Source organism: Aythya marila, assembly GCF_965140915.1.
Source record: "Aythya marila genome assembly, chromosome: 19".
Lineage (NCBI taxonomy): Eukaryota > Metazoa > Chordata > Aves > Anseriformes > Anatidae > Aythya > Aythya marila.
Window position 1 is genome coordinate 5,231,479 of NC_139060.1, and position 18,909 is coordinate 5,250,387.

General features: G+C 56.4%; 1 protein-coding gene across 1 annotated transcript in view; it reads right to left on the reverse strand.

Moving 5' to 3' along the window:
- Nucleotides 1-18,499, reverse strand: part of MEGF9 (multiple EGF like domains 9) — a 42,098-nt gene extending 23,599 nt beyond the window's left edge. Inside the window, exon 1 of the mRNA XM_082775517.1 lies at nt 18,125-18,499. Coding sequence (XP_082631643.1) covers nt 18,125-18,413 — 289 coding nt within the window. The 5' untranslated portion in view covers nt 18,414-18,499. The remainder of the gene's footprint in view (nt 1-18,124) is intronic.
- Between the last annotated feature and the right edge of the window lie 410 nt (nt 18,500-18,909).

Below are 18,909 nucleotides of genomic sequence, written 5' to 3' on the forward strand. Positions count from 1 at the left end.
GTCCCTTCCAACCTCAGCCATTCCCTGGAAATTAGCAACAGGCGGCAAACCCCCTAATTACAAGATCCCGCATTTCAGAGCACTGAAACACCTCAGGTTTACCAACAGGATGTCTTTATGACAAGGACATACAGGGCATACCTACACAACACACTAAGTACGACCACTGCTCACTGAGAAACAAAACAAAATCCCCTCAAGACCAGAGGGATTTGAGCTCCATGTGCTTGGGGCTGAACATCTCCCACCTCCTGACCCTCCTGACCCGCAGCTACCGCCCTGCCCACCACACAATGGCCACCATCAGCCCCACCACAAGCTTTGGGGACACTCGTTCTTCACAGGGCTGTGGAGACCACACACCCAAACAAAAAATCTTTTGAGCAAGTGGTGCCTTTCCAGCCCCCCCGCACAGCACTTCTCATAATATTTTAAAGTACCCAACACACCAAAGAGAACAACCTCCCCGGCAATTTGTTTCTGACACGAGCTTTCTCTCCGCTTCTTCATTGCAAAATATTTGGTGCCTTAATAATTTAAAGGCTTTCGCTGCCAAGTGTGAATTATAAACGAGGATTATTTTCTGAAGTAGCACATAAAGCATCAGGGGCTTTACGCAAGCGTTGCTGTTTGTTATTGCCTGAGAAGAGCCATATTCTGGGCACTGCACAGAGGGGAGAGGCCAGGCCCCCGGCCCAAGAAAATCAGACCAAAACAAAGCTCAAATCACTCCAAGAAGGTCCAAGACTACTGCTCCACATCAGCACGAGGATTTAAGGTCATCCAACACTTACACCACACACAGTTTTGAGGACTGGGAATGGCTTCCCAGGCGGACAGCTCTTCAGCAGGTGCGTGCACTGAACCACATTTAAAACCCAGGGACTGCATGAAGATTCATGTATTAATCTGTAAGTGGCCTGCTAAAATTTGACCGCAGTGAAGCCCTCAAAGTGCTTTTGGAAACACAACCCATGGGGTCTCCCACATGCAGAAGTACTGTAGAAGTTTCCCTGATGGCTGTTGTTGTCCTTTACTGGCAGCACGTTATAGGGCAGTTTTCTATGAAGCCCATGAATTATGGGTAGACTTTTCAAGAAATAACAGTCCCATTCTCCCAAAAGTACCAGGACCTCCCTTAGCAGCAGCCAGCCAGACTTGCTGCTTAATACCACACCATGCCTCGACTGTTTGTTTTCCTCCAACACGAATCACAGAAATAGTTATTTAGCTTTGTCACCCCATCAAGACATCTAGAGTATCCCCATGAAAGTTATTCTGCACCTACACACCTGCGAAATTGCACCTCAATTTTCTTCAATCTAAGCCAGTAAATAGGACAAACACCTCGCGATCCACGATTAGCCACTCCAGCACCCACTTCAGATAATGAGCCCAATTCCCGACTCAATTATTCGAGTGGAACCTCAGCGATTTGGGCACTTTGGCTTCTCCCAGCCAGAGCGAGCCACAAAAACCTGCCTTGAGCCAACGTGGCACCTGCTCTGCAGCTTGTCAGACACATCAAAACAAATTTTCAAAGCTTGTTTTGTGCTGCAGCTGAGATAGGGCTGTGCCGCAGCAGGTTTCTGAGCTTGGTGTTGTGGCCATGCTGCACGAGGGGACAAAGGAACACAGCACACGGGCAGGAGGGGGAACATTTTGGCTGCACGTTACCTTCAGAGGAAAGCAGCCATGGCAAAGAAGGAAAAAACAGAAGTTGGAAGAGGAGCTGCGTATATTGGCAAAAGCCTCGCTTTCCGTTAGCCCTTTATCGAAGGACTGTGTCCATCAAAGAGGGTCCGGCCATCGCCACGCTGTGGAGCAGCTCCTTGGGAACATCCCTGGTACTTACGGGAGCCCAACGGGAGGTGAAGACAGAGATGGATGGGACAGGCCCGGGAGCTGTGATCCCGAACAGCCTGGCTGCACAGCGCAGCTGACTCTGGGTTGATCTTGGCAATGGCACCGGCTACAAAAATGAGTTTTCTTTCCTCTGGCAAGGCTGTTTGCACACTGAGTCCCTCACGCCTGGGGAGCTATCCACTTTCCAAAAACACACCAGCTAACTTCACGGTGCCTTTTTTTTCCCCCCTCTTCCTCTTTTGCAGGTCAATATTGCACAAATTCAGGTCAAAACCTGGGGGCGACTAATTTCCAGCAGCCAGCCTCAATGGCACCACAGAGCACTGGTTCCACATTCCCTGGGAGAGCACGAAATGCTGCAGTAATCCAAAATAATGCAGGCAAAAAGAGCTTTCTGTCGGCAGGCTGGGGGGACACTGGTGGTGGAGTTCCTCCTGCTGCTGGCAGCTGCTGAAACGTGGAAACCTACAAAATAATCAGACCCAGGCACCTGGTACAGCACTGTGGGGTTGGTACCAAAGAGATCTCCCCAAATGAAGGCTGCCCTGCATCCCCCAACCCTCCCAGGGGATTTTTGGGAAGGGATGGTGCCCATCTCGGGGGAGAAACATCACGTGTTGTTCCCCCCCCCCCCCCCCAGAACAAAGACCCGCTCTGCTGTGACCGTCTGACACAACCCCGATGCGCCCTAAATGCCCTTTGGTGGGGAAGCAGAGGAGAAGCAGACAGCAGCATTAAAACCCGGCGGCGAGCGCAGCGTCGGGTTTGACATGATGATGTACCAGACTATGAAAACCCCAGGCTTAATTCAAAAGACACTTTGTTGTCCCGACGGCAGCCGGCTTGGAGGAGGCGGGCGCGATCCCCAGCCAGAAAGGGAAAGCGGTAACGGAGCCTCTGCCTTCCAGATCTGGGAAGACATCAAAGACGACGAGGACTGGAGGAAAAGATTAGGGAGCGCTGCCCTGGCTCCTGGCCAGCGCCAGGTACTTGGAGCCTTTATTCTGTTTTGCCAAGCGTGCGCTTTGCTTTTGAAGGTAACCTTCAAAAACACCTTACCGAGAGCTTCTGCAGAATGAAAAGGGATGAACAAGGGTGCATGCAGCCCTGAGCCGGGATGCTCGGCCTTGCTAGGAGGCCCTGGGTTTGACAGGGCATCACCACCAGCAGCAGGCACAGGCACAGCCCTCTCAGGGCTGTGGCTCTGGTCTGAGCTCCTGCACCGAGTTCCCCCTGACTTGCCGCAGCCGTTTGCCCTCACTCTACCTTGGTTTCCCCACCCGCGGGGTGTTCACACCTCCAGGGCTCCGAGCTCCGTTTGCAAAGCACCGAGGAGGTTTCCCTTCCTTCCCTCCCCATGCAGCAGCTCCAGGCTCTCAGCTCTCAGTGCTAAAAACCACCACCTTCGCTCGTGAAGGTGTTGGCAGGCTCTAATTAATTAACAGCCCAGTGACATTCCGAGCTCCCTGAATAGAGGCACTATAAAAGTGTGCATCCTTCCCACACGCTACTCCTGCAGCAGAAAAAGGAAACACCGCTCCTTGCGTGAGCTGCATCTTAACCTCCGCCGTTCGGTGCCGGATCCAGAGGCAGGGGAGTAACAGAGCAGGTCTCCAGCACGAACGGAGCAAGTTTCCAGCATGCTGCAGCGATGGGCACACTGCTCACGGCACGGCTGCATGTAAGACCCAGATTTAACGTGCAATTACCGTTAGCTGCAGCCCTGAATCGAATAATTATTACGCCGAAGTCACAGGTTCCTAATAAACTGGCGAAGAGGTATTTCTGTGTCATTGTTTTTATGGCGTTGGATGCATGCCATCGCTGTAGGATTACCCCAAGTTCCGCTCAGCAGCACCAACACAATGGAGAACCCGCTGGAGCTGCACATGGGCTGACGTGTGGGTGGCATCCTCCAAACCCCAAAGCCCAGCGATGCCCTGGGCACCCCCAAAGCGCGGTGCCAAGCGAGGAATACAGCGCTGGAGCCGTCCCCTGCACCCCAGCCCCGGGGCTGCTTTTAGCAAGGATTTTTAATGCGTTAACCATCCTGCCCCCAGCTTGCTGTCCTGAAGGGCTCATTGCAGCACAAACATCCTTTCCCGAATCCTTTTTTCGTGTTCCTTCGGACTTGCAGTGCTTTGAGCCTTCGGATGTGTTTTAAGTGTGATTCCTTCTTCCAGCCAAGCCACTTCATGAGTAAATAATTTAAAAGCAGCTGAAATATTTACAAACGACAAAAGAAGAATCGCCGGGAAACACATGAAGATGTCTGCATAAAACCTGATTTGCTGGGGACATCCTCAAACAACTGAAATCCTGAACACAGCCACCTACTCACTGGGAGCAGACGCACAAAATCCAATTCTTGGTAGAGAAGCACAGACCATGAAGTCCTGGGGATGCTAACTATTGCCCAGCTCTGAAAACACCCTGATTTCATGCCCGGAGGGGTGTAGGCTGGGCATACACCGCTGGATCCTCGTGCTGCACCACTCCGACCCCCCAGGTGTTACAGCAGCACCGAGCCCACCTCCTGCTACTTGATCACTGACTTGCCACATGTGGCAGCATCCTGTCCCATCCCGTCCCGTCCCTGGGAAGGCTCAGTTTTAGCATTAATTCAGCACAGGTTTCTGTCCCCCGCACTTCATTCCAAGTTCAAGCCCTGCCTTCTCTCCCCCTCTCCCTTATTTCCCTTTCTCAATCCCTCTCCAGGCACAGTTTCTGACAGCACAGGAATAAAAGGATCAGGCAGCAGGTTTAAAACAAGCTGTCCAAAGCCATTTCCTCTCCCTTTGCAATTAAGCCGTGGAACGCATTGTCAGGGGACGTTCTGGGAGCCAAAAATACACGCGGCTCCAAAAGAGGACGGGATACGTGCAGGGCAGCCAGGCGGAGATGTATGGGGCAGGATCGTGCCCTGCCCCGTTCCCTTTGGTGTGACCCAGATGGTGTTTGGGATCCTCCCTGTCCCTGCTGGATGGATGTGGCTGTGGTGCTCCCCCAGTGCATCCTAATCCAGCAGCACGGCCTCTTCCACGGGGAATTTGTCCTTGTAACAGCCCCTGAGTGCTCCAGCGTGAGATGTGGGGTAACGGGAGCAAATGGGAGCTCCACCTAGAGCTGCGGTCTGCTAAGGGAGAAGCCCTACCTAACCTGGTCCTTGTGCAGCCTCGCTGCACCCCTTCCTGTCCCTTCTCCGGGCACCTCAAGCAGCTCGAGCTCGGGCCAAGCTCTGCGTTTGGCTTTCACACCGCTCCACACAGCAGCTCGCTACCAAACGACTGCCAAATGCACGCATTAAAGCGCTGCGAGCTGCCAGTTAGCCCCACTTGGGGCTGCGGCGCAGTGCCAGAATGGTAGGGGGAGGATCCCTGAGTACCCCCTGAAAACTTTATATGTGTCCCTATAAAACTCCCCTGTTACTCCGTGTGCATTTTATTATGGAGCACATCGGGCTCGGAGCATTCACGGCCCCCTCCAGCCCTGCCCCGCCGCCAGGCACGCCGCTGGTAATGCTGTTAAGAGCTTTACAGGAATCACTCGTGCTGTTCCATAAAAGGATTGCGCGGGTCAACAGGGGAGAAAAGACAAGGATTTCTCAATGCTGCTACACCGCTTGTAATGTCGTTAAAAGATTAAACATATTTGTCGAGGAAAATTAAATCAGATTAAAGCCAGCTCTTATCGCTTGGAAGGAAACACAAAGTCAAGGTGCCAGTGCGCTGGGTGCCCAGCAGCGCTCTCCAGCAGCGCTCCTCTGCGCTCGCCCTGCATTTCAGGAGCATTCAGCATGGCCCCGTTCTGCTGCCCACTGGCTCGCGGCCACCCTGTCCCACCAGCCACGAGCTCCTTTCCTTCAGCCAACCACAGCCGTGAGCCTCAGGCCTTACCCAAGGCAAAGTCTCGTAGGGTTCGTTATTTTTATTCCCTTCCTGCACGGGCAATCAGGCAGACAGGCTTTTGGTTTCCTAGCAGGCGGTGAGAGCTCCTCCGTGCAGCACGAGCTCCCAGGAATTTGTTGTTTTCCTGGCCTTTTTGGTGCGGAACAAGCCAGCAACCTGCGTGGCAAGCATTGCACCAGCTCCTCCTGAGTAAACGGGCACCAAAGACGCCAGACACACAGGGGTGGAACTGGTGTGAGACGGAAGGACCAAACCCTGCAGACACAGGCAGAAGAAACCAACAGCGAACGCAGAGACGGCCACAATCACAGTGCTGCTCCTGTCCTGGCAGACAGCAGGGAGATGCCGGCATCAGCCAGGGCCAGGCTGTAGGGGAAGGCTCCCAGAGCAGCTCCAGGGCTGTGCCAGGCTGCCCGTGTGCCCCAGGGAGCTGCCACCCACGGCCAGACCCTCTGCGTCCTCGTGTGGTACACGCAAGCAGGCTGCCTGCAAGGAGGAACGCGGCCCTAAAATGTTTATGGCAGCTACAGCAACTTCAAACAGAGCAAATAAATGCTCCAGGATTAAAACCTCAACAACTTTAAAGAGAGATCAGCTCCTTTTAATTCATTTAGAAATACTTCTGCTGGCGTTTTCCTTTAGCTGGCCGTATTCTCCCACTAATATTTGCACAAACGCCTGCAACCACATCAATATTCCGTCTTTCTGTTTAAAAACCCCAGCGTTGTTGGGTTTTATTTTTACCACCCAGTGTGTGACACAGCCAAACTGGGAGGTTGGAGGCAATGAAGACGAAATATAATTTGGGCAAACACTTGCCAGAGTCGTGTGTGGCACCCCTGGAAGCTCCCCCCGACACAGCCATACGTGTCTCCTCCTTCTGCAGCACCTCTCGGGAAGCCTTGGTCATCGTGTCAGCAAAATCCATCGGGCAGGAGATCAGCCAGCTCGCATGGGACAGGGCTGGGAATTTGTTAGCACGCTTCAATTTTAGTACCTACCCACCATGTCCTAGCAGAGAGAGGGATTAAGAAAAGCTGCATGAATAATAGGAACTCTAATCATCTGTTGAAGTCTCTGTGTGCTCAGATCCCTGCAAAAAGTAATTAAAATCACAAACTTTGCTCAGCGCTGTGGGGAATTGAAGCTAATGAACGAATGCGTTAATTTATACCAGAGCTTTACTGCCGCTACCGGGGAAGGAGAGGCAGGAGCCACCCTTCCAAGCACTCACACTGGGCTAGGGGCCTTGTTGTGAGCGTAAACATCAGGAAACCACAGGCTGGGAGCCGAGGAAGGAGAACCCTGCTTCCTTCCCTGCCTTGGGGGACTGGGGCACATGTGGGTGTCCCTAGGGAAGGCGCAATGGGGTAGGGATGGCACCAGCTGGAGAACGAAGCTGGTGAGCAGCTTTCCCAAAGCAGAAGAGGCAGGGAGGAGCCCAGCCCACACGAGCCAGGTGGGTGGAAATCCCATCCATCACCCCATCTATCGCCCCGGCCAGGCTCCTCCGGGGCAGCTCCAGGCTGTGCGAGGGCTGGCACTGCTCCCAGCACCTGCCTTACCCCCTCACTGCCAGCTCCATCCCGTACATACACCCACCTGCAGCACTGACAGCCCCTGCAGGTCAGCGTTTGTGCACAGGACCCTGTGTGGAAGGCTCTGCTCTTGCCCCTCGCTCGGCTCCTTCCCCAGTTTTCAAAAGCCAGAGATATTTTGGATGAATTCCTGCAGCGAATGCCCCAACCTTCCCAGAGCTGCCAGCGGTGAGGGAGGAATGGGGCAAATCCAACCGGGGGAACATAAGCACCGAGAGCAGGGCTGATGGGATTAAAACCAACCTGCTCTGCTGCCAGGTGTGCAGCCCTCGAGAGCCTTTCCCCTCCGGACATCGGCTGCCGACAGCGCCTGCAGGTGCAGCAGCTCCTCCTTTCCCAAGTCCTGAGGATTTCTGAGTCCCTGGAAGCTGCTCGCACTCAACAGAGATGCTGGAAGTAACCGCGCAGGCGTGCGATGGATCAGTGTGAAAACGCCTTTTTTTTTCTTTCCAAAAGGAGGCAGAGGACAGACTGGCTTTGCAGGGCCACAGGCTATTTTATGCTTAAGCCTGTGGAGAAAATCTGGAATGCAAACTTCCATCAGCATCTCCAGCAGGTGCCCAGGGCAGTTCCTTTCAAGCTTCAGCTCCTCCACTGCAGCAGCAAAGGGACAGATCCTCGAACAAAGGCTTCTTTTAGCCACAGTGTTAATAAACACTTTCTGAAAGCGTTAATAAAGAGGCTCTTTACGGAGCCTGAGGGAAGTCCCCCCCGTTCCTCTCAGCTCGTTGCATTTCAGCTTGGAGATCAGGTGGAGCTATGAGAGCAGAGGGTTCATTTGCCATACACTTTTCTATTATTTTTTTTCCTACTCCAAGTAAATAAACACAGGCTTCTACTCATCACAGCAAAACAGCAAAGTCTCTGCCTTCCTCTCCCTCACTCCAAAGCCCATGCCAAGGAGGACGAAAGAAAACCTTCTGACAGCCCCAAACCCCCACGCCCTGGCTCTTGAGAGCTCGGCTCCAAGGCTAACGGAGGTGTTTGGTCTCTTTGCCCAATCAGTGGAATTTCCACAGCAGAAACTCCACGGGGGGAAAGGGACAGCAAGAGGCATGAGTAACCACGACAGGTTTCAGGCAGGCTTTGCCGTTTGGGTTCAGTTTCAAGGCCGTGACGACACAACGCCACGGGCGAGTTTGGAGTCACGGTGCCTCCTGCCAGCTGCAAGCCACGAAGTGCTGCGAGCTGCTGGGGCAGCGCAGGGAGAACGCCCTCCGAGCAGGGCTGAGAGAAGCCCTCCTGCCGGGCAGCTTTCAGTCCTGCGTTTTGTAACTCAGCCTCGTGCCGGCCCCGCTGCGCTTGGCGTGGGATCTGGCATCGTGCTTGCTCCCGGCTCTCATCCGGCGACGCTCGCGCCCCGTTTCGGAGCTCCTTCGGCCTCCGCTTTCATCCTGCACCAGCAGAACTGGATTGAGGATATGGCAACGAGACAAAACCTGCTGGCAAACCCGAGGAGGAGACGTCAAGCTTTCAAGGAGGGAACGGAGATGGGCCAGGGCATGCCATGGAAACAACGCGTAGAGGGAGAGGTGGGGATCTGCAGCAGGACAGCCCCCATCGTCTTCTAGGACCTCTGCCCCAGGGTCCCCAAGGAGGAGGGGATGCCTGGGTGCATCCGAGCTCTCCTCCAAGCTTTTCTCCTCCAGCTGCAGCGATGGCACGAGGCCAGAATACAATCCCACCGTGTGCCCAGGACAGAGCCCATCCGCAGGGGCTCCGAGGGTGCCTCCAGTGCTCCGAGCTGGGTGAGATGTGCCCCTGCCTCCCGCTCGCCTTCGCTGTAAATCCCCGGGCCCTGCAGCAGATTAATGACTTCCGTCAGGGCTGCAGATCGCCTTTTAATTTCTCTCTTCAGTCATCGTTCTGCTAGCAACACTGACAGTACGTCCAGCCCTGGCTCCTGCCTGCATTTATTTAACCTCAGAACGAAAGCGCTTCCAAACAGCGTGACCAAGCCAAGTCCACGAAACCTTCACAACAGGGCCCGTGCCATGTGGGGAGCTGCAAAGTACCCGCCTGAACACCCAAAGCAACCATTCCAAGAGTACAACGTGCAGGAGCGTTGTTCAACAGCAGACCCAAATCCTCTTTAAATAGGTAAAAAAAAGAGTTAAAATAAGCAGGACGCCCATGGCAGCACCACGGCTCCCAGTGCGAGGAGCCCTCGCCGTGCTCACTCCCCATCCTCGTCCCCACCTCGCCATCCTGTAGCTTTATCACCAGGCAAAGGCCATGTCTGAGCAAAGACCCCAAACCCAACCCACTGCCCCGTGGGGTCAGAGTTGAGCCCTGCATGGCATCAGCCCGGGAATAGCAGCAGAAGGCAGCGGATGTGGTTCTGGACTGGAAGAGTCAAGCCCCAGTCCAACACGCTCCAACCCCGGGGTTTGCAGCCAGGGGTCAGCAGTAAGAGGGGCATTTACACTTCTTTTCCAACCATCCTCCAATTTGCAGGGGCTCTGTAATGCCCCTGGTTTGAACAAAACACGGACAGACTCTGGTTTGGTGTGGCCAATGCCGTATGCACTCCTAAATGTGTTACCTGGCGCTGCGAGGGATCGGCTCTGCGGCAAGAGCCACCCAGCTCACACACCCCGCACCTCACCAAGCTTGGGGCACTGCTTCGAGGCTGAGGGACCACATAAAGGGACAGAAAGTGGAGAAGAGAAAGAAAAGGATTGATTCCCCCCTCTGCAAGCTCAACCTCAGCACCCACACCTCTTCCAGAAGCTTTTCAAGGGGTTTGTAGCTCACAAAGGGTGACAGCTGCTGCTGCGGGCACCCCGACACCTGAGCTGGGTGCTGGGGGCAGGTCCCCCCTGCTCCATCCCACCCAAATCCCACCTTGCTCGGCAGGGCAGCCAGCATCTGAATGCCCCCTTAACAGACAACTCCATCACTTGTCTCTTTTCCATTTCAAATGGATTGGGCTTGCTCAAAAAGCTTCCCCTGCAACAAAACAAGCGCGACACGGAAGGGAAGGGAAGACCCAACGGCAGGGCGTCAGCGATAACTCACGTCAGCAGGCACACTGCTGACAGCTCACAGCAAACTTCCAGGAGGAAAAAAAAAAAAAAAATGCTCCAAGCAAAATAGTTAAGTCCAGACAAATGTTTGTCGTTCATTATCTGGAGTCAAGCGTGGATTTCTCAACACTGCAGCCGAGCCAAAGCGAGCGCGTTAATAATAAAACATTTTCCAGGGAGCTCCACGCCGGGCGTGCAGCCTGCCCTTGAAGGGAGAAAGGCAGGAGGCAGGTGGAGCCTCTGTTTGCTTTTCACCGATAACAGGTACTGAGCTGTCCACGTCATGGCACTTTATCACCAGCTGGAGTCGTTGGCACAGCCTGGCTCCAGCTGCTCCCTGGCACATGGCGCAGGGGACAGCACGCAGGGTGCCGTGGGACCCCCAGTCCTGCCCCAAAACGGGGATGGGGCAGCGCTCAAAAGCGAGGCAGATCCCCTAAAGCCTCCCCCCAGGCACTGAGGACTGGGGAAGATCTGGCCCCAGGAGGAAGGCAGAGCAGGACGGGGTGGCTGTTCCAAGCCAGGGCAGCCACAGCCCGAAGACATCTGATGTGTTCACACCAAACAAGCCAACAACCAGCCCACAAAGGAGCCAGCACGCTCCAGCCCATGGCACAGATGTCCTGTGAGCCAGGAGCTCGGTTTGTAGGAATCTTACCCCAAAATCCTGCTCGCTGCAATGCTTCCCTCCTGATCCCCAAACAGACGGCTCTGCCTTCAGCTTGGTACCTCCCTGCTTTGAGGCAAGGGAGGAACATCAAGGATGGTTTTTTAAAGAAGTGTATAATGTTTTCTTTGTTCCCAGTGACAAAAGGCAAGAGTTACGGCTGGCAGAAAAAGGGATTTTCTATCCCACAGGAAGTTCAGCCTTCAAAAATATATATCTGTGTATATCTGCTTGGAAAGAGGGAGGGAGGAAAGCAAATCGCTGAAGGATTCATGGAGCAAGAAGCATTGAAAAGCTTGGTGGGAACAAAGTGTTGAGATTAAACTGGTTTCAGTGGAAAAATCCACAAACGGAAAAATAATCTTTTACCTAAAGATAGATATTTTGCTGATCTCGACAAAAAGCCCTGTTCACAGGAGGGAAAAAAGCCTCACTTTAAAGGTTTTCAGCGCACGTTCCTGAAAAGCGCAGTGAAGATGCAAAGCAGAAGAGCATCCTCACAGCCCTGCTACTCCTGGCACGCGGCGTGCCCCGAGAAAAGCTGCAGTGACAAACCCTCGCCACGGATCGAGCAGGTGGGAGACAGGGCAGGAAAAGAGTGAATAAATAAAAAGCATCCATCCGCCCTCTACTTTGCCCTCGGGGAAGGGAAACGACGATCCTCGGCTCCCAGCTGCCGCTCCTGGAGCCACCTCCTGGTTCCCACCCCGGGTCCTATGGGAAGGGCGAGCTCAGCCCCAGCGGCACCACGGTGGCATTCCCCAGGATGAACCTGGCCATGACCACATCTGGCCCCACAGGGAGGGAAGCTGTGGGTCCAGCAGATGCCACCCCGGCAATTAAAAGCTATTTCGTTAATAGCGACCGGTCCCAGACATCCTGTGACAGGCTACCAAAAATATTCATTGTGCCTGCCCCATTCCGGCCGGTTTCTGCCTCAATCAGGTGTCGCAGGATGGGTGCTGGTGCTGAGCACCAGGAGGGCTGCAGCAGCACCTCGGTGTCCCCGAAACATCAGAGCAGGCAATTCCGAGCAATGAAATGCTCAAATTAATAGCAATAAAGCCTAAGTGTGCCACGTGCGGGCGGCAGAGCGGTGCTCGGGGAAAGGAGCTGCGAGAGCTTAAAAACCAGCACAAGATGGGACCGCTGGGAGGGGGGGTGGGGAAAAAAAAAGCACCAAAACAAACAGTCCGTTTCGAGAGCATTTCCACGAGCAACAGAAACGAACCCAGGAACGCATCGGAGAATAATCATTTAGCGCAGATCAAACAGCAGAAGTCGCACATTAAAAATACATGCAGCATTAATCAGCCACGCGGAGCCACACAGCACCATTTCCATAAATAATGCGGGATCAAAGCAGCCCAAGCAGCGCTATCAGTTAATTTAGGCAGCCAGTCAGTCAAAATCGAGGGAAGCTGCCCGAAAACGGCATAATTCGCCAGGAATAAAGCAGCTGGGAAGCAGCACGACCAGTTCAACAGGAGAAGGCTACCGGCAGCCTCGTAATTACACGGGGCGATGCCAACGGATGGAAATGAAGGGTTAACGTAGCTTCCAAAATAAAAACGGGGAAAAAAAGGAAAATAAATGTAACTTGGGGCATATGGAGGTGTATCTGGTCCAGCGATGACTGCCCCAAGCAGCAGGATGGGGCCAGCTGGGAGCATCCTGTGATACTGGTCCCAGTTTGGGGCTGGATAGTGGCAGTGGGAGCACGGACAGGGGGACCCCGGCTGCCCGGGGAAGGCTCCACCACCAACAGCCTCAAACACCCCCAGACCCCTCCGTGAAATGCCTGTGTCATTAAGGCTTTTGCTGAAAGACTGCAGAGCCATTTAGCTGGCTGGTTTTTAAGGCAGGCATGCGGAGCAGCGCGGGCTATAAATAGCAGAGCTGCTTGCCTCGTCATGTTTCTGCTGGCTTATTTATAAGGACGTGGGGCGAGTGAATTAAAAAGGATGCAAGGAACGGCCTGGGCTTCTCCCTGGTTTCACGGCTGGCCCGCATCAATAGGAAAACCTCAGGGGGTTTTGCTTTTTTCTTCTTCCAGGCGAGGCAAGCACCCACTTTTCACGCCCAGACCCCGAACCGGTTCCATTTACAAGGCAAATTGCGGCTCAGGCAGCAGGTGCTCCCGGAGCCCTCCCTGCAGCAGCAGAAGGCAGAACTGAGACCTAGCACGAGTTCCTTCAGCATGGGAAGATCCAGGAGAGCATCAGCCGGAGCAGGAACCCAGCCCTGCCTGCGGCTTGTCACAATGCACACACCAAGCTTCCCCCAGGACCCCAGCGGTGACAGGGACACCCCTGCCGGGGGGCTCCGCTCTCACCATGGGGTGCAGGAGCTGGACATCATCCCCAGCATCCCCAGCTGCCAGCCAGCAAGGAGATGGATGGGGACAGCAGGAGGCGGCGTCCCCAGCACGGGTGACATCCCCCCAGGGAGGGGTGGCAGGGGACAGGCGCTGATGGAAGGTTTCCTATTGAACAAGGAAACAATTTTAGAAATGTTCTGTCTGAACAAAGGAGGGATTCAATTATTCCGAGCCCAGAGCATCTTGTTGAAAACGCTTCCAGGCTGACACGTTTAACCAAACAAAAGACCCTCCCGGACAGGCCCTGCTGAGATTTGGGGTGTGTTTCCCCGCAGCAGGGACCCAGGAGCCCCCACTTTTGACCCCGGGGATTAGCACCAAGTCCAAGGGCAGCACCTCAGGGGGGTCTCAAGGCTCAGGACCCTCAATTTGACTCAAAGCAATGGAGGAACAGCCATGTAACCACATTATTTCAGCCTGGCTCGACCTAAAAGTCAAATTAAAAATAATAATAAATTAAAAAATAATAACACTAATTTCCTGCAAAGCTCAAACCCTGGTTCCCAGCCAGCTGAAGGAGCCTGGAGGAGGCTGTGTTCTCCTGGGGGTGGCGCAGAGCCACGCGGCCCCCCCAAGGCCGGGCAGATGGTGAGCCTGCAATCCCGCCTTTGGGTCGCAAACCACATTAACATCCCCTGCTAATTATGAAGCGCCAGACTCAGCCCCCCCTCGGCCCCCGTTCGCACCCAGCGATGCCTCGCACAAGGCAGCCCCGCAGCCGTGCAGCGGGGGCTTCCCAGGACCCCTGAATCGAACCCAAGCCCTCGCCGCAACCTCACTGAAAAGCCGAGCGAAGGCTCTGGTGCTGCGCAGCCCTTCAGCACCTCCACGTTTTCTGGTTTTATTTTAAGTATTTGCCAGAGGGAAGGCAGAAAGAGAGCTCCCAGCCAGATGGCTGCGAGAGAAATCCCTGCCTCGCAGCCGGCACAGGCGCGGTGTCCTTCGGAGGCTGGCAGAGGCACGGCGCTGCCTGGACCTCCGCAGCACCAGGAGCAGTCTGAGGCTGCAGAAGCACGTCCTGCAGGCAGTGGCATCAACGCTGCAAATACTGCAAGTGGCACCATGACTTATCCCTGGGTATTTATAGACCAAAAAGCTCCGAAATCTTTCTCCCGACCTCAGCAGATGCGTGCCTCCAATCCTCGGGGCTGACTTGTTCCCTGCTCCCAAAGCCTGCCCGTCCTCGGCCTCATGCGCTCGCTGGGGCACGACGTTAGGATGCTGAGCATCACCTCCTGCAGCACCGCGTCCACACAGACCCCACTGCACCACAACCACCCAGCAGCCCATGGCAGAGCCCCACAAGGACTGGGGTCCCCCCAAGACACAGCTATCCGTCCCCCGAGGTCACATCCTGGGGATGAGCCAGCCCCGTGCTCTTGCACCTTCATCCTTCACCCTCGGGTCCAGCTGCACCCCAGTGGGATGCTCGGGGTGAAACCAGCCACGGTCCCACACTCTGCCACAAATTTCCCGGTTGTTTGGACACGCACGACCCTCGTACCTCCAGCACAAACCACAGCAGCCCCGTGGCCGCCCACAAGTCGAGGCTCAAACCTCGGCTCTGCCGCCAGTCTCGCCCGCAGCCACTCTCCTTTGGGGTTTTGGCTCCTCCGTGGCAGAGGCTGGCGGGGGCCTCCCTGTGGGGGTGTCTGGGTGTCACTGACAGCAGCTGGTGAGGAACTTCAGCACAGCCCTGCTGCTCGCCAGCTCTTCCCATCTCAGTTTTCCCCCTGGCAGCGACACGATGCTGCCCAGCCCCAGAGATCAGCCAGAAGATAAAAGCCAAGTCCCAGCTCTGCAGAAGGAAGCTATCAAGTGAGACCTTGGGTGCGCCATGGGTCTTCCCCAAAATATCCCCATCTTTATGAGCATGGGTAAGGCCAAACGTCTCAAAATCCTGAGTCGGGACAGTTGGCTGCATCTGATTCAGGAATGATTCAGACACGGGAGCACAGAGGCAGGGAGGAAGGAAAGGGAGCGATGAGGGAGTGGTAGGCAACATCCCTGCATTTTAAGCTCAAGGTAAAACCCCAGGATTTATTCCTCAAAGAAAGGCTCTGACCTGGCTGCTCCTGTACCAATCCCATGTATACGAACACCTTCCTTACCGTGAGCTGCCACGCCTCTAACTTCATTTCCATTTCTTTAACAAAAATCCAAACCCGCTGACATCTGGAAGCCCAGCTCGGTGACCACACCGAGGTACAACCTCGCACGAGGGAAGCTGAAGCCGCCTCCCCTGACAGGGAACTTCTTCAGCACTCTCTCTGCACACCCTGCCCTGCCCTGGATGGGAGATAAAGCACTGCGGGCACAGGGAAAGGGAATCCTGGGGCAAAGTGACCTGTGCCAGAGGCTGAACAGAGACAGGCGAGGACAAGGGCATGCACAGAGCTGCAGAGGGGGCAGCACAGGCGAGATTTTCCCAAATCTGCCTTCAGCCACTGTGATGCCCGTGTCCCACCATGTGCCTTGCCTCGGCACAGGACACCTGCGTGCCACTCACCGCCCTGAAACCAGGCACTGCCCGCCCTACAGCTGCAGCACGAAATGCCCTTTGGCCCTTCCTGCTGCAGGGCTCAAGGTGCAGAGCTGAGGGCTCACGGGCACAGCAGGGAGGTTGGGCAGCTGGCTGGAGCGGGACGGGGTGGATACCAAAAGGAGCCGGGACGCAACATCCTCCAGAGAGACCCCCGTCGTCCAGCAGCGCCCTGCAGACACGGCAGAACAGAGAAGTTTTGTTCTTTGGGCAGGGAAAGCCCGAGCGGGGCCGTGCCGACTGCAGGAGCCGCGCATCCGAAGAGCAGCAGCCCTCCTGCTCCGCCGAGGAGGAAAATGGCAAGCCTCCACCGCCGGCGTCGCAGATAAGGCAGGGGATACTTCTAAGCCTGTCTCCACAAACACGAGGATTAGCAATTTACTTCTCTTCAAAACAAAATCCGGGATTTTAACGCGATCGCGGGATTGGAAAGAAAAATAAACACTGTGCAACTGGACGAGGGGGAGAACGAGAACAAAACAAGCAGGCAGCTGGGCAGTAGCTGAAGCGCTTCTTAAATCAGCGAGGAAAATGAACTGAAGTCAGAACTGAAATCTCGGTAGCACCGACCAGACCCTGAACGTGAGGGCTCTCACCCCAATTCCTTATCACCAGTACCCACCAGCATTAAGCCCTTTCTAACACCCATCCCAACAGGCCCACTTCCCTCATGGAACAAAAAAAAAACCATACACAGCATTAATTCCCTACCCAGGGTTGAAAAAGCAACCCTGAACACATGCCTGAAAACCCACCCTGCCACGCCAGTGAGGGTTAATCCCAACCCGCCGTGCTAACGAGCAAGCAATTAGCCCCCGGAGGACACAGCACAACCTGCACAGCACCCGGCACTGTGAAGGTGCCAGGGAACAGCTTGGGGCTTGGTGGGCTGTGGCTATCAATAACAGGACCGGGCACCAGGCAGGGCCACCCGTGGGCACCCCGGGGCCACCGCGATGCTTGGCCCCACCGAGGGGATGCAGGTGGTGAAAACCCGCCCGATGCTCGCTTGTGGGACCCACCGTGGGATGCTGACTGCCCAAGGGGTCCCATTGCGGTGCCATGGCTGAAATCAGTTTTGATTTAAGGGAGCGCAGCCCCTGCTGTCCTTATCAGCAGCTCCCACTGTTAAACCAGCCTCTCTCTTCGGGGGAAAGCATAAAGACCCAAACCGCAATGGAAAGAGATGGAATTAAAGCCTGAAACCGCGAGGACGCAGCCCTTCAGCTGTTCCAGGCGAGCCAAATAAAGCAGGTTGAGCGGCGGCACTTGCTCACGCCGCTACAGCTCACGGGGCAGCAGGATGCTCGTGGCGTTAGGGGACGCCCAGCACACCTCTAATGAATCGAGCACCACCGGAGCCGGGAGAAAAATAAATATGGAGAGAAAAAAAAGGAGAAGGAGGTGGAAAGAAGGAGGGCTAACAGCATCTGCGTGTGCCTGAACATAAAGGGGCGAGGCCGAGGTGGTGGGAGCAGGGGATGAGGTGGGGAAGGGATGGGAGGGATGGGAGGTGGGGGGTGACAGGGGAGGATGGAGGGGGACAGGAGGGGACAGGGAAGGATGGGGAGGGGGACAAGAGGGGACAGGGGAGGGAAGAGGGGGACAGGGGGTGACAGGGGGTGGAGAATAGGGGACAGGGGAGGACGGGGGGGACAGGAGGGGGACAAGGGAGGACTGGGGGGAGGACAAGAGGGGATAGGGGAGGATGGGGGGGGACAGGAGGGGTCGGGGGAGGACAAGGGGGCACAGGAAAGAGACGAGGGGAGAACAGGAGAGGGTGGGAGGAGGGAAGGGGGTGACAGTGAGAAGGGAGAGGGTGACAGGGGAGGGAAGGGGGTGACAGGGGGAGGGAAGGGGGTGGACAAGAGGGGACAGGGAAGGACAAGGGGGGATAGGAGAGGATGGGGGGGGCCAGGAGGGGTCAGGGGGAGGACAAGGGAGGACAGGAGAGGGACAAGGGGGAGGGAAAGGGGTGACAGGGGGAAGGAAGAGGGTGACAGGGGAGAGAAAAGGGGTGACAGGGGGAGGGCAGGCGGCTCCATCCCCCCTCCAGGCAGCCCCCCGCCGCTCCCCACCCCCGCACAGACACAAAGGGCCCCGTGTCCCCCCTCCCCACCCCCCCGCCCCTCACCTGCGGGCCTCCCCCCCGCGGCCTCCTCGTCCTCCGCCGCCTCCTCGTCGTCCCCCTCGGCCTCCAGCTCTCCCTCCGCTCCCTCCTCCCGCCGCTCCGGGGGCGGCTCGGCGGTACCGGGGCCGGGCCGAGCCCCCCGAGCCCCAAGGGCTCCGTCTGCCGGGGTCCCCCCGCTACCGCTGCCGGGCTCGGGGGGAGCGGAGCCGCGGGGCAGGGCGGAGGCGGCGGCCAGCAGGGCGGCGAGGCAGAGCAGGGCGAGCCCGGGCGCGGGGCGAGCCCGGCGCCTCATGGTGTCACGCAGCGCTCCGGCCTCCCGCCGCTCCGCCCTCCATCAGCACCGCGGGGCCGGGCCGGGCGGCGGCGGCGGCGGCGGCGGCGGCGGCGGCTCCCCCGCTCCCGCCTCCCTCCCGCCCGCCCGCCTCGGGGCCGCCGCTGCCCCAGCGCCCCTCAGGCGGCGCCCGCCGCGCCCCGGCCCCGCTGACAGCGCCGCGGCCCCGCCCGGCCAATCGCCGCCGCGCCCGGCCTCGCGTCGACGCCGGCTTCGCGCCGCGCAGCCAATGGGAGGGAGAAGGGGGCGGGGAAAGGGGCGGGGCCTCGCGCGCGGTGCGGGAGCTATGGGGGGGGGGGGGGGGCGCTGGGCACGGCGCTTTGTACGCGGGGCGGCCTCAGGCGGCCGTGCCCCTGCCCGCGTTTCGTGCAAATTTCAGCTTTTTCCACATTTTTCATTCTTGTGCTTGTCATATTTTCCCATTTTTTGTGGGTTTGGTGCTTATATTTTTCTATAT